The sequence below is a fragment of the Neodothiora populina genome (genome assembly GCF_041146345.1).
Source record: "Neodothiora populina strain CPC 39397 chromosome Unknown canker_contig_15, whole genome shotgun sequence".
NCBI classification, from domain to species: domain Eukaryota; kingdom Fungi; phylum Ascomycota; class Dothideomycetes; order Dothideales; family Dothioraceae; genus Neodothiora; species Neodothiora populina.
This window is the reverse complement of record NW_027191413.1, coordinates 2262130-2276673: the sequence shown is the minus strand read 5'-3', so window position 1 is coordinate 2276673 and position 14544 is coordinate 2262130. Positions and strand designations below refer to the sequence as shown.

Genomic DNA, 14544 nt, shown 5'->3' with positions numbered 1-14544 from the left:
GTATAAGAAATTTATCGATGATCAACCGACTTCACATCGTAGGAAGACTTCCTAGAGTGTGTCCAAGCTGTCCCAGACGATGTCTGCGATGCTTTACGAAATCGTCTACTTCTTGTGCTTGATAAGTTTGTTCAGCTTCCTGATCTCAGTCCACCTACTCCAGGCGCCAGTTTCCAGTAGGTTCATCCTGCGCACCTTGCCTGAAGGATTGCCGATGATGACAGGTTTGAAGTATGGATCATGCTCTGCCTCTTTGACTTGCCAGTCGTGCGAACTTCGCGCTGTGCCCAGAGCATGGTTCGGAATGACCTGTATTGATCGGAAGCGCCACAGCACAACGGATAAAAGTATCGTGAACACAAGGAGTACGCCAGCGACAACACCAATTGCAGCTTGCGCGCCGATGTCTCGAGTAACAGTGCCACTGATTGCGGTCATAACAGCCGCAAGAAAGAAGCCAACCGCTTGCGCGGTGAAGATCGCCGCTGTAACCCGAGGGAAAGAAGAGTAGTTCGTGCGACGTCGTCTTGTTGCGCTCTCCATACTCTGCAGTCGGTGCTTTGTATTGACACCAGGCTGCAGATCACTTGTATCGAAGGTTTCCATCATCAAGCCAATACACTCGGCGACCGCGAGGCAGCTAAGGAATCCAACGAGACCACTCAGAATGGTTGGTGCAACCCAGCTCATAGACGGGCCAGGAGAAGCCAAACAAAACCCCACGCCAGCAATGGGAAGGGTAAAGGTAAATATACAGCGACGAACCAGATGTGATGTCCAGGTAACTCTTGGTTGGAATGTCATGCTGTCTGTCCGGGCTGGATGCGCTCGATCGCGGGATAATATGTTGGCCTTGGTCAGTGGCACGGCCATTGCTGCTCCGATCGCCACAGCAAATACAGCGAGGCCGATGTGGCCCGGATGCCACCTGTAATCTCGCGAAAGTAATGCACCAAGCAACTAAATCTATCTCAGCATAAGCTCAAATCGTGTCGAGGAACGTCCTTACCAATGTGACAAGAACAACCAAGGCGTAGATCCACGCAAGATATAGCGAAAGTACGAAGGACCCGGGCTGAAGCATCATTCTTCCCATGAGCTCAATACCGGCGAATGCTTCTTCCCACCAGTATTTCGGACCGTCCATAGATATATGCAACTTGACCTCTCCTCTTGCCACTCTTCGTCTGACTCTGTCATCTTCGTCAAGATATTTCAAGACAGATCTCCTGTAGGCAGCACGCCTGGGCTCTGGCGCGATGACGTTCATCAACATAAAGACCGCGATGATGATGACTACGACATAAAACCCCCAAGCAGGATTCAGGCTGGCAGTGACAGCGGCGCCAATCAGAAACCCAGCAGAAAGCGATCCGACAAAGCACCATGCCCAGAGTCCAAGCCAAAGACCCATGCCACCTCCCTGACGACGAACGTCATCCATAACTACTATCTCCTGATGCGGATTTGTTGACTGTAGCGATGCGCCGAACAAGTCCAGAAGAGTCGTTATAAAGTTAACATTGGCAAACCCAAGTGCCAGGCCCATGAAAGCTCGAGGCAGTAACAAGCCAACATAGTACTGTGTGCGTGGTGATCTATGCGAGCCTACCATTATAGCTTGGGGGAAGTTGAGCGGCAGGGCTATTGCTAATGCAGCAAGAGTGTAAGGCTTTCGCCCATGCAGAAGAGGCAAGGGCCATGCAAACATCGTCGATAAACCTAGGCAGATGTAGAAGCTTGAAAGTATAAGTGAATGCGTATACATCGCTGGAATACCGAACACTCACAGCACATTTCCCAATATCACCCTGTGCTGCATATCTGCCAGCTGATACTGTATCTTGGGCACCTCGCCGGCCTTGAATTGGTCAGTCGAGCATCAAAGGTGGGAGGGAATGTCCTTACATAGATGCCTGCAGTAAGACCGACTAGAGCTGTATTGAGACAAGCAATCCCAGCCGTAACTCTTTTCCGGGTGGTGCTCCATTCACGAGCAATTGGTTGGCGTCGATACCTGTGCAGGCGAAACATCTGGTCGTCTGAGAGGCTGATATGATTTCTACGCGGGTGTCTTAGACTCATGTTGAGAGACAGGTCTTGCGCGAATTGTCCGTACCTGTTTCCCACACCTCCCGAATCCTCGAGAATATCTCTTCCTTTGTCGGGCAATTTGGAGTGAGGACTATCAAAGATCCCACTAGCTCTGATATGTGGAACATGTCTGCGGTTGTTTTCTCGGTAGGAGATACGTTGGATACTTCCGTGATCCTGCGACGCAGCAGGTACTGTACTTAGATCATGCGTTAGACCATTTGAAATTGGTTGGCGTGTTGTCCTCCTGCGAGGTATTTCTGGCAGAGACATAGGCTCCACAGTAGGTACTGAACCTACGATTGTGTTGTCCCTAGTCAGAAATCGAGTGTGATCTTCTGTTGGTACTCGTATTGGAGCAGGTACTGCCACTGACGCTACATCCACGGATGAGTGGTTTGCAGATTCTGCATTTTTTGAGTCCTCTCGTAGTCCTCGACGCCCAGGGACACGCTTCACATACGCCCAATCAGTAACGGCAGACTTCCTGGAAGGCTGACGATACATTGTCAATGGAGTATCGACGATGGACTTGTCATCCGAGGACGAAACTGCCATCTTTTGGGACTCCGAAAGTCCACGCCGCGAAGTGGGACGTTTTCCGTTATTGAGGAAGGCCGGGATGACAGTCGGACTACGGACCACACCTGAATGAAGTCTGCCTGTGCCAAGTTGATCGGTATTGTTCGTACCAGTGCTACTCACAAATGTAGTGGCCGTTGTGGATGGCACAAAGCCCGGTCCACCCGTGATAGCACCTCTGCTATTCGCATACTCCGACGGCATATCACGTCTAGAGACTTGGCGCAAGGACCCGATGGAGGAAGTATCAGACTCGATGTACGCTTCGGAATCAGATCCCGACGTGTAGTCATCAGAAGACGAAGCGCTGGCCTCCATGCCGTAGCTTTTCAAAGGCATGTTCATGTTATCTTGTACTGTGTTGGCTTTTCGCAAGGCAAGCGTAGCCTCGTTCAATATCTGTGCGACTTCGTGTGTTTGGTTTGCTTGAGCAGCTTCGGTTGCGACAAACAGTGCTTCATGCATCAGATCGTGCAATCCATTAACTGCCCGCTGCATTGAGTCTGATCGTACGGTAGGAGCTCTTGCATTTGGTGGGACCATCGTCGGTGGCACTGATGATTTGGGAGACACGTCTGCAGAGCGGATCTGTCCTGCGATAGCAGATCTGTCCAGTCGAGCCTGTACCGATGAAGCTCTGACCGTTGGCTTCCGAGAAATGGTGCCGTCAGTGTAACGCCCAATGCTCGAAGGGGAACTCCCGCTTGAGAGTTCACGAGCTGATTGGGAGCTTCGAAGACTCGAATGACGTTTTGCAGGTTCACTGAAAGCCAGGCTGGACATGCGCATGGGAACGTCGGTTTCGGACAATGGTACCATTGGCCATATAGAGGGTTTTCCAAGTGCTTTTGTTGGCATTACTTGATCACGTCCCTGCTTGGTGCTAAGTCGCCTGGAAGACTCTGTGTCTCCTTTCGCCAGGTCGTACGGCGTACCAACTTGACCAGGAAGACTTTCGTCATTGATCAAAGGTGGATCTAGGATAACAGCATTGGTTGTTGGCCAGTGTCCAGGAATACGAGGCTGGTCTACCGTGGCACTCTCGAGACCAGCCAGAAGTGGTCTTGATTTGGGGCGTTGTGTCGGTCTTGGTTGAACGACTTCTGACTGTTGAGAACTCGGCAAGCTCAAATCGCCCTCTTTGTGTTCAAGAGCATCATCTATGAGACCGTGTGGGTCTGACTGGCCTACTTCTGGTGGAGATGTGGCGAAGAAAGAAGGGTTTGCTCCAGCATCGAACGCGCCAGGCATTTCGCTGGAATTGACATTGCCATCCAGCCATGGTAACCTGCAACGTCTACGGCCCATACTCGGGATAGCACCCGCACATGTCCTCACCGCAGTACTTGCTGAGGCCACCGAGCGGACATCTAGAAGCATATGACTGGAGTCTGTGTCACTTGGATGAGACATAGCCGATGCTTGCGTCTCGGATGTCATAATCGAGTTATGTTGTGTGCTGGCGGCCTTGATCATAGTGTCTGAGCTTGCATCGTCATCGAAGACAAGGACAGAGTCGCTCCTAGTGATCGGCTTTGGAGAATCCAGCCTGACCGATAGGCTCGTACTTGTTGTAAAATTACACAGAAGAGAGATATGCGTGTCGCTAGGGGTTTCGGACGAATTGTACGCGAGAGAATGACTGACGACTATTAGGTAAGTGTTGCAAGGTTGAGCAGTGGCGCATGAATAACAAGTGACTCTGCTCGTTATAGAGTTAGAATGAGGTAGTATATACGAAGGACAGGAAAGGTATCAACCTGACAAAGCGACCAACACAATTTGCAGAGGACGATGGATATCATGGTTGCTGATATTGTTGGCAATCCATTCGAAGTAGTCTATGTTCACTTATGGAAGGTGCTACTCCCGTGACATTGAGCCACTGCCTATGAGGACTCGCCTTCCCGAACCTCTATTGAGACTGATGAAATAAGCTCATATAAAGTTTTCTTGTCGTTATTCCCTTGCGTTGTATCATTGACTCATTCTTCGTACTTGACATCTCCTTTACTGATATCGGGGTAGACGTCGAACCTTCTCTGGATGTTGATAGGGATACCCTTGCGCACCTCTTCGATTCTCTCGCCGTTCAAATCAGCATAGGCAATATCCTCCTTCTCCTCCAATTGAGACAGGATTTGAGCATTAGGGTCAACAATCATACTATGTCCCCATGCGTTATAATCAGCCTCCATATCACGAGCAGGAGAACACAGTCCGACGTAGACTTGGTTGTCCATTGCCCTTGCCCTCGCTTGTAGCTCCCAGTGCAAAGCGCCAGTCGTCAGATTGAAAGCACCAGGGTACAAAAGCAGGAAGGCACCGTTGCGTGCTGCGATGGTTGCCAACTCGGGGAAGCGCACATCATAGCAGATAGCAACAGCTATTTTGCCATATTCGGGCAGATCTATGATGGTGACCTTGTTTCCTGGCGACAAAACCTCACTCTCCTGAAACTTGATCTTGCCTGGAATGTCGATATCGAATAGATGAACCTTTCTATGCGTCGCTAGTAATTTTCCATCGGGGCCGAATGTCAACGAAGTATTGTAGTGTTTCTTGGTCTCCTCCCAATATTCTGGAATACTGCCACCGACGAGGTATGCTTTGGACTCCTTGGCCAATGCTGACAGAGCATGATAAGTGGGGGACTGTTCTTCAGTGGGTGGTGAGGGGATCAAGGTCTCTGCGTATTTGGGAAAGTATTTGGTTCCATATGGAGAATTGAAGCATTCGGGAAGGACAACGATATTGGCGCCGTTCTTGGTTGCCTCAAGCACCTTTGTTCGGGCTCTGGCCAAGTTTGCTGTCTTGTCCGAACCTGAATATCTTATGAGCAGGTGGGTCTTAATGATTGGGTCAAGAATGAACATTGTGCAGACGTTCTTACCAGATGCAAGCTGCACCAACGCGAGCTTTAGGGGTTTCTTGAGCAATTTCGCCATTTCTATATATTTGGATATGATCAACGTTATCTGGTTATATGTGCTAGATATTGTGGTATAGTAAACAGTGGCATGTTGCTGTCTCGGGGAAGCTGTCTCTAGAGTGGGGCATGGCATGACGTCCTGGGGCTTTCCGATCTCGCTGATGCACGATGTCGAAGATCTTGATAAGATTATCTGTCTCCATCGACCTTCTTCTGTGACTGCACTATACTCTTTCGCCTGGGTCCCTCGAGACTTGATAGTTGTGATGCCGTGTAGGATGTTACTATCTCAAGAGCAGATATAAGGTTATTTGCTCTTGTCAGTGTAATGAGGTAATCATCAAGCCGCAGACACGGAGCATAGCAGCACTGCCCGCCCACAAAACAGGTACGCACGCGGATGCCCTACGTGCAACTTTTCCTGCTCCAGGAGTCGAGCATCTTTGCCATACAAGACTCTGTACTCCTTGCACTACTGTCTCGACTCACCAGAAGTACCATTCGACCACTGTGCACAGCAAAGACCTGTAGGTATCCTTCGTGGCACGTCTCGCGAAGGCATCGTGTGTCATAAGCGTATGATCTTCATCGTGTCGCCGGGGGGTACGAAAGATATGTCAGATGGGATATTTCTGGTTCGCTCCTGGGGGTATCCGCAAGACATCCATCTAACTCCTTACATGCTTCGATCAAGCTTGATCGGCCCCTGGCAGCCTTGTACCATAGACGCGCCTGCCCTTAATCAGATCTTGCCCCCGAGAAAGTACGATATTTATCTGATCTGGTCCGCAATTCGCGGGTTTGGGTGGGCTCTGGTCATCACCTTGTTTCTGATTGGCCTGTGTGTTGCATATATCATGCCTGGGCGTAGTACATTGTCAATCGCGGTCACATTCATGTAGGTGGTGATTTTTGGCTATGCGTTTCATTCGTCAGTAGGAAGATATCAGGATTGCTGCTATATCTGCTGCCTGCCCCCGGTGGTGGAGAGCTGGTCTTGCACTTTCACTATCTTTCTTTCCTTCTTTCAACAAAACCTAAACCATCAAAAGACCAAGCCATGGCGCATTACTCCCTCAATCATGATGCATCTCCTGTTGAAGCCTCGGGGGCATATGGTCCTGCTATCACTCCTCACAATGGCAAGTCCACAGACTTTATCCGTGGACTTCCCGAGACCCATACCACACCGCACGCAAAAGAATCCCAAGCCAGCTCCCCTTCTCAAGAAATCTCTCCAGTAGAATCCACTACTGCAACTTCAACCTCAACAACCTTGACCCCTTCCGCTTCGCTCACTATTTCCTCTTCTTTCCCTACTCCAACCTCATCAGAGACCAGCAACGGCAAGAACAAAAACAGAATCTTTCCCCCAAAGCAAGTCCTGATCCGAGACTTGATCCTCGGCTTCGCGGACGGTCTCACCGTCCCCTTTGCCTTGTGCGCGGGCCTTTCCTCTCTGCAAAACAGTCGAGTCGTGGTCATCGCCGGCCTGGCAGAGCTTTTCTCTGGCGCCATCAGTATGGGGCTGGGCTGCTACCTTGCTGCTGTGACCGAAGGTAAAGTGTATGATGTTCGTAAAGGGGAAGTTTGTGAAATGTGGGAGAAGAGGAGAGGAGACGGCGGAGGTTGCGAGAAAGGCGTTGTTGGGGGATCTGGTGATGACGACGATGAGTTGTATGGGATGTTCGAAGAGTATGGAGTTGGTCGAAGTGAGGCGTCGGGTGTTGTCACGGTTTTGCAAGGAAAAAAGGATGCGTGGGCCAAAGTACGCATTATTCTGTCTTGCGACACATCCCGCCGTCCATGACCGATAATGGCGAACTGACATGATATCCACAGTTCATGCTAAGCGTCAGCCTCAAGATTGAAGAACCTGCTCTTCGAGGAGCATGGGTAGAAGGCCTGGTGATGGGTATCTCGTACTTCATCGGTATGCACACCAACCCTTCCTTTTTTACTATATGTCACCTCTCCACCATCGAGTCTATGCAAGCTAATTCAAACGCGAATTGATAAGGCGGTCTCCTCCCTATGCTCCCATACTTCTGCACAAGCTCGACTCTTCACGCACTCATCGTGTCGATTGCTCTGACAGCCGTATGTTTCTTTGTCGTCTCTCGACCCCCCGCCCCTTGCTGTCCCTCTCGATTTTGATGACAACTAAAAACAATACCCAGACAATCCTCCTCATCTTCGGGTACACGAAATCCTACATTTCCACTGCACCCGTTTCAGCAAAAGATACCAACAGCAATGACAACCCAAAATCTTCAAACCATCCCTCCCCCGTCTCCAACAACAGTCCCAACAACTCAAACGAAGAGCAGATGAGAAACCAGCACAAAAGAAGAAAAGACGCCCTGATCTCGGCGCTCCACACGCTGATCACAGGCATCGTGGCTGCCGGGACGAGTTACGGTATCGTGAGGGCTGTCGAGTCTTCTACTCATTCTGGTACTGGTTCTGGTTCTTCTGCTATCTAGGCGTTCTGCTTCTTCTGGTATTCAGTGGTGGGACTGGAGGGAGGGTGATTCTGCCATCTAGTGCTTCTGCTGACGGGTGGTCCTGCGACCTCTGCGATTCAATGGTGCGATCGGGGCGGGTGACTAGGGAATGGAGTTAGGCGTGTTTGGCGTAAGGGCGGGTTTTGCTACTCTATTTACTGAGAGAAGGGGGCGAGGGCGTGATCGGTGCTGCGAGCGAGCGAGCTGCCTCTATCTCCAGGGTCTCACGACTTTATCATGTCTCTTCTGCAACAACATTTACATGTCTCTCTTATGACTGTCATATGTCTCTTCCACAACTATCGTCTTTTCACTTTACGATTCATGCAGCAAGTGTTTTAGTGCTACTCATTATGCTAGTCCTAACTTCGGGTCTCTGCGCTCGGCGTTTTTCATCCGTTGAGATATGTTCTTTTATACACTATTACCTGCTTAGCTTCCGTCTCGTAAACAGACAGGTGATAACGCGTATGCATACAATAACAAGGTGAGAGAATCCGTCTAGTTGATCGAGTCATATATATAGAGTAGAGGGGACAAGAATCAAGTGCAGTACGTGGGTAGGTATCGTGTCATATTATGTTATCCTCTTGTACTTCTAAACACATACAACAAATCGAAGTAGGAAAAAGGCAGAGCAGAATTGCACAGAACAGAAGCGAACGCCGCGTAATAAACGCACTTATGAAACAGAAGCATCAGACTAGAGGTATACGCACTATCACCATCACCCTCAATAAAAAGAGAAAAGAGAAAAAGGAAAGAAGAAAGTGAAAAGCCACGACATAAAGCATCAATAAGAAGAAGAAAACACCAGACCGGTATGTACTGCTCCCCATCTAATGATTTGACTGATCTAAGGTAGGTAGGTACCTTGACCTCCCATGTTGTATCTACCATCCTTTTTCGCCGCACGCCTGTTAACCTCCCTTTGCCTCCTGACCCTTGAACCCTGTGATTATTACCTTTACCCTGCCTTGCCTTGCTTTCGTTATTCCGAGTTTTCGTTACGGCTGGCTACCTGCCTGCCTGCCTGTGTTTGTAGAGATTGGTGATGCGCTCTTTGCGTTTTCCCTTTTTTTTTTTTATGCTATGTATGTCGTGGGGAGGAAGTTTGGAAGGAGGGTATGTATGTCTTCAATGCAACAACTTTAGGGGTTGGAGTCGATCAGATCATCTGTCTTCTTCCAGAGTTTGGGTTGGAGAAATCATGATGATTTAGATTCGTCTTCTTCACCTTTCCTCGGCTTAGACATGGTCCCTCCTCTACTGCCGTTAAGGACCCCTGTTGTTGATGTTCATAAATAGTCGTTTGTAATGATCAAGTCACCCCCATGCCATCAACCCACTGTCTACCTCTTCAACGCCCGCGCACAACAAGTGGATCATTCATGTTGCGATTGATACCAAAGAGGTAAGCCAACTCCTGAGGACTGAGCCTGCTCACGCCCTGCGAGGCCTTTTCATCCAGCGCCTCCGAGATGACGGCTCTTTTCTTCTCTTGCAACGCCAGGATTCTGTCTTCGACTGTTTCTTCAACCAAGATCCTATGCACTTTGACTGGTCTCGTCTGGCCGAGTCGGTGCGCGCGATCGATGGCTTGTTCCTCGATATATGGGTTCCAGAACGGGTCGAGGATGATGACTTGGCTTGCGACGTTGAGGTTCAGTCCTGCGTTTCCTGCTTTGAGAGAGACCAGCATCATGCGCACGTGGCTCTTGTTCTTGAAGTCTTCGACTGCGTCGCCGCGGAGTTTGGCGTTCATGCTGCCATCGTAGCGACGGTATCCGAAGTGGTGTCTGTCGATGTCAATCTCTAACAGGTCGAGCAGAGAGGTCCATTGCGAGAAGATGATGATCTTCTCTTGATCTTCCGGGTTGTCCATTACGCCCTGTATGATTTCCATCGTCTTTTCGATCTTAGCTGATGGAATGTAGTCCTTGCCCACCTTCTGCATGTACAGCTTCTTGTGCTTCTTGCTCTGACCGGCGAGCTTCTTCAGCTCGGGAAGCGTGTAGTTTGACTTTTTCATCTTTTGTTTGCCTTTGGCCTTTTTGCTCTTTTTGGGCGTCTTGCTTGACGACGCCTTGGCTTTGCCGCCGAAGAATCTCGCCGTTTTCTTGCTCTGTTTCTGCCTTGAGCTGGTCTGAGCCGGTGCAGGAAAGTCACTGTTCTCCCGAGACTCATCGTCGGTGGGCGCCTGAGAGTCGACTTCGTCCTTAACGATGAAGCCTCCAAGCGTTCCATCCTCATCCTCCGAATCGTCTTCCCTCTCGGAGTCCGAGTCGTCAGAATCAGCCTCGTCTTCGCTGTCGGTTTCTGCATCTGCAGCATCAACCTCGTCCGTCGCAGCAGGTTCAAGCTGAGGGGCACCCATATGGTGCCGCCTGAAGCATTCATAGTCGATGACGCTCTTCGTGTTGATCGGAGCGCGGCATTCAGGACATTTGGCAGAGACACCGTTTTCGTCGCCGTTGGCCACACCGTTCGCAGGATCTGCGATCCTAGTGAAGCATTCCGTGCAGGTCTTGTGGCCACATGGGACGAAGATCGCTGGGTTCTCCACGGCGTCGAAGCACACCGGGCACTCGAAGTTGCCATCCGCTGCCCTGAGACGCTCTACAACGGCCTCGCTCAAAGACTCACAGAGCTCGTCCATGGTCTCTTGCGAAATATCAGCGGCGGCCGCCACACCGAAATCTTTGATGAGATGGGGATGGCAGCATGCTTGACGGAGGCGGAGCAACAGCAACAAAATGTGCGCGTATGAGCGACCGATGGTGCCAGCTTTGAGGTACTTGTTGAACTCGATCTGCTGTTTTCCTTCGAGCGCCATGTAAAAGGCCTTTTCGTCATCACTAAACACCGCATGGGTCTCCTCGATAACACGCTCCGGCAGCGTGAGGATAGGTCGGCCATTAACCTTGGTTTGCTTGTTTCGCCTGAGCAAGACAGCTTTGAGCAAAGCCTGTAGCTTTTGCATAGCCATACCCCTATGATTCTCGTTAGTGCTCTTAAGGGGTCGCACAAAGTCCATGTTGAACTTCTGCCACTCGCTATAAGGCTTGATCTTCAGGAAATGAACGAGAGAGTACAACTCCTCAACACCGTTCATCATCGGTGTACCAGTCAAACAGAAGCGAGACTTGGCATGAAGCTGATAAGTGGCTTTCGCAGTCCGCGTGCTTTTGTTCTTGATGCATTGCGCCTCGTCAATGATGATGCGGAACCATTTGCAGTCTGAGCCTATGAAAAGACACTTCTCATCATCCCTGGGGGTGGCCTGGGGATCATGTTGCTTGCGCAACAGGAACTTGTCCATCCTCTTCTGCTCGGCCGCGATCGTACCGAATGTGGTCAAAACGACATCGAAATCGCGAAGTTCTCTATGGGTCCTCTTCTTGACGCTGGCGTGATGGAGGAAGACGCGCAGCGCGTGAGTGCCAGGCTTGATCTTGGAGGCAATCTCTTCTCGCCACTGTCTCAGAAGAGCAACCGGTGCAAGAATGAGCGTTGTCTTGTTGAAGGGATCTTCGGATCTATGTGTGACCAACAGTGATATAGCCTGCACTGTTTTGCCCAAGCCCATGTCATCGGCAAGAATACCACCTCGGTTCGAGCCAGTCTCCATCTTCTGAAGCCATTTGAGACCGGTCATTTGATATGGCTTGAGTTTCACAGTCATTCCAGGTATAGGGAAGTCTTCCTCGGCGGCAACTTCTTCTTCCTCGGGCTGGATGTTCTCCATCAACTTGCGTAGATCTTCCCGGGTTGTTTCGGGATCGACCATGCCATAGTCCATGTCGCGTGGTGTGTAGCCTCGCGGATTGAGGTACATGTCGTCTTCAACACCCAGTCCGCGGCCTCTAACCAATTCGCTGAGCTGACTCAAGTCACCGACAAAATCGCGAACACTGTGACTGGCTGCACTCAAGCCTGCCATGGCTGACTGTGTGAGAGAATAAGGCGCGCTCCTCGATGAGCCTGGGTAGACGGGCTCGTAGCCCGATGCTCCACGAGCGTTCATCTGTTGCTGCAACATATACTGTCGCTTTCTCGTCTCGGCTTCCCAGATGGAGCGTTGTCGGTTGTGCTCCTGAATCGCGTGTATCTGATGGGACGTCATTCCCTGAGGGTACGGCGCAGGCGTGCGGTTGATGTTTCTGGTCAGGTCAATAACCTGGTTGTTAGAATCGTCGTCATCAGAACCAGTCAGGTCAACGACTTGCAGCGGCGCCGAGGCTCTTGGGTGGGCATGAGGCATAGCTGGACGTTGCGCATCACCGTTGGCTTCGGTCTTGACTCGATGCTGAACGGGCGGTAGAGTCAAAGTATTTGAATGAAGACTGTTTGAATGGACTGATGGAAAGTCAGAGCGATAAGTTGACGGATGGCTCGGGGCTCTGCTGCTGGAAAATCCTGGACACACGGCGCTGGTCTCTGCACTCGGGGTTGGGGTAGATGGCTGCTCTCTTTTCACACGGTAGCCGGAAGGCCTGAAGATGGGTTGCCACTGGCTGGGTGAAGTCTGCGTATCTTGAGCGAGCGATGTGAAGGGCGACCGAGAGGGACCAGCGTTCGAGGAAGTCTCGCCGTTCTGGCTGAGGCTGACAGCCAACGCAGCATCTGCCTTCTCCGCCTCGCGCTTTCGCTGAAAAGCCTCTTCACGCAGCCGCTGTTGCATGAGCAGCAGTGCGCGGCGATCGTGTGCGCTCGCCGTTTGCGACTGGCTTGTGCTCTGGCCCTGCGAGGGTGTGTGCGATCTCGACGGGGTCGGAGTGAGTCTCTTGACCCGCGCCTCGTTTCCATCGGGTGAAGAGGGCTCGAATGGACGTTTGTAGCGCAGAGAGGGCTGCCCAAAGGTGTGCGCATTGTTGCCATTTGGAAGATAAGGATGACCGCAGGACATGTTCATCGTGTTCGGGAATAGATCTGGGAGACGAGGTAGAGTCGTGGTGGTCGAGGAAGGATGCGCAGCGCTTGGATTCGGGTTATTTGTATTATCGTAGGAGTAGGTCGGTCTGCTCTCATTTCCAGCATCTACGGGGCGTCCAGAGGTCTCGGTATCGGTATCTTCGCCACCAGCGCTGAGTCCATCTCGCTCATCCCCGGGCGCATTGTGTTCGACTGATCGCAGACGCTCTTCTAAGTCGCGGATCGTCCTTTCTATCTCGTCTCTGATCCCGTGATCGTCATCGTCCAGGGAGTCCAGCATGGTCTGTTGAGCGATCAACTCATCCTCGAGTTCCTCATAGCTCGCATTCGGCGGCGGAAGGGAGACCATGGCGGGCAGAGGCGGCGACGACGAAGAGATTTAGAGATGTCTACCGACCCTCGAGGGGAAGGCGGCACGTTCAGGTGAGACGAAGGCGCAATGTGGCTGGTCCGGAACGAGGCAAACTGCAGGCAGGCTACTGCTGCGCGACCGGTCAAAGGGTCAGAATGGTCGACGAATCGTAATGCAAAGTAGTGGCGAGGAATAATTCATGTATTAGATTCAGGCCGCAGCGAAACTCGGGTGAAAGTGAGGCGAGCGCGCAAGCATGGCAACACGCGAGTCGGTTCGGTATAATCATATACTCCACAGTGCCTGATATGAGGTGATAAGAATTTCGTTGGCGGCGCAGACGAGAGTGAAGGAGAAGAGGGCGAGAGAGAAGGTGGGATGCGATGATAACCGGAGAACAAGAACACGACCAGAGTAAGGTGCTAATGAATTGAACTGAACCGAACCGACTGTTTTTACCGCATCATTATTACTGACCATCCATCAGCACGCGGGAAGAGGCTTTCCACTCTCGAAATGCAGGTGGATTTATGGGGTTCTACTACAAAACCAAAGGTACGGTACGGAGACAGCAACTGCGAGGTATCGCAATCAACTGTACAATCGCTCGCTAGCGCTTCTGTCGGTACAAGTATCGCCCCCAAAGTCAGGCAGGTTTCACCTTTCGTCACCCGAGACCTGCACGGACGAATCGTTCGCTCTCTGACCCTTCTTTATTATTTCCCGGCTGGCTTATTTGTTGCCTGTCGGTCATGGGAAAGCATAAATTTATCTACTGTACCTTGCCTACCTTACTTGCCTACCTTACTTGCCTACCTTACTTGCCTACCTTACTTGCCTACCTAGCTACCTACCTAGCCACTACAGCGTCCGTGTAGCCTGCCTGACGTTGGGCATATACATAGTTTCTAGAATAGCCTGATGTGGCGAGAGATCACATGCTCATGGCCAGCCTGCGAGCCCGGTGAGCCTGTACAACCATGATGCTCAGTGGCGCCTTGCCGACAAGCATGTGTTGCAAGACTATATGCATCACATGAGGTACTCAACAACAGCGAGACGCGACTCACCCGCTCATGGTTTGTACGCAAAGCACATACGAGATGCATCCAAGCCCAAACAGCTGGGCTTTTCATGTGTTG

General features: G+C 51.1%; 4 protein-coding genes across 4 annotated transcripts; 1 reads left to right on the top strand and 3 right to left on the bottom strand.

Annotated features, from left to right (window-relative positions):
• Window positions 1-105: 105 nt before the first annotated feature.
• Window positions 106-4152, bottom strand: AAFC00_003119 (uncharacterized protein; the record flags this gene model as incomplete). The annotated part of the gene is made up of 4 exons (XM_069348062.1): window positions 106-960; window positions 1010-1739; window positions 1791-1861; window positions 1909-4152. The coding sequence occupies 4 exons, from the start codon at window positions 4150-4152 to the stop codon at window positions 106-108; spliced, it is 3900 nt and encodes a 1299-aa protein (XP_069199048.1).
• Window positions 4153-4661: 509 nt separating this feature from the next.
• Window positions 4662-5624, bottom strand: AAFC00_003118 (uncharacterized protein; the record flags this gene model as incomplete). The annotated part of the gene is made up of 2 exons (XM_069342546.1): window positions 4662-5500; window positions 5570-5624. 2 exons carry the CDS (start codon window positions 5622-5624, stop codon window positions 4662-4664), a joined length of 894 nt encoding a protein of 297 aa, XP_069199047.1.
• A 1044-nt stretch (window positions 5625-6668) lies between these two features.
• Window positions 6669-8094, top strand: AAFC00_003117 (uncharacterized protein; the record flags this gene model as incomplete). Its single annotated transcript, XM_069342545.1, has 4 exons — window positions 6669-7376; window positions 7451-7541; window positions 7629-7708; window positions 7789-8094. 4 exons carry the CDS (start codon window positions 6669-6671, stop codon window positions 8092-8094), a joined length of 1185 nt encoding a protein of 394 aa, XP_069199046.1.
• Window positions 8095-9475: 1381 nt separating this feature from the next.
• On the bottom strand, window positions 9476-13399 carry AAFC00_003116 (uncharacterized protein; the record flags this gene model as incomplete). Its single annotated transcript, XM_069342544.1, has 1 exon — window positions 9476-13399. The coding sequence occupies one exon, from the start codon at window positions 13397-13399 to the stop codon at window positions 9476-9478; it is 3924 nt and encodes a 1307-aa protein (XP_069199045.1).
• Window positions 13400-14544: the final 1145 nt, after the last annotated feature.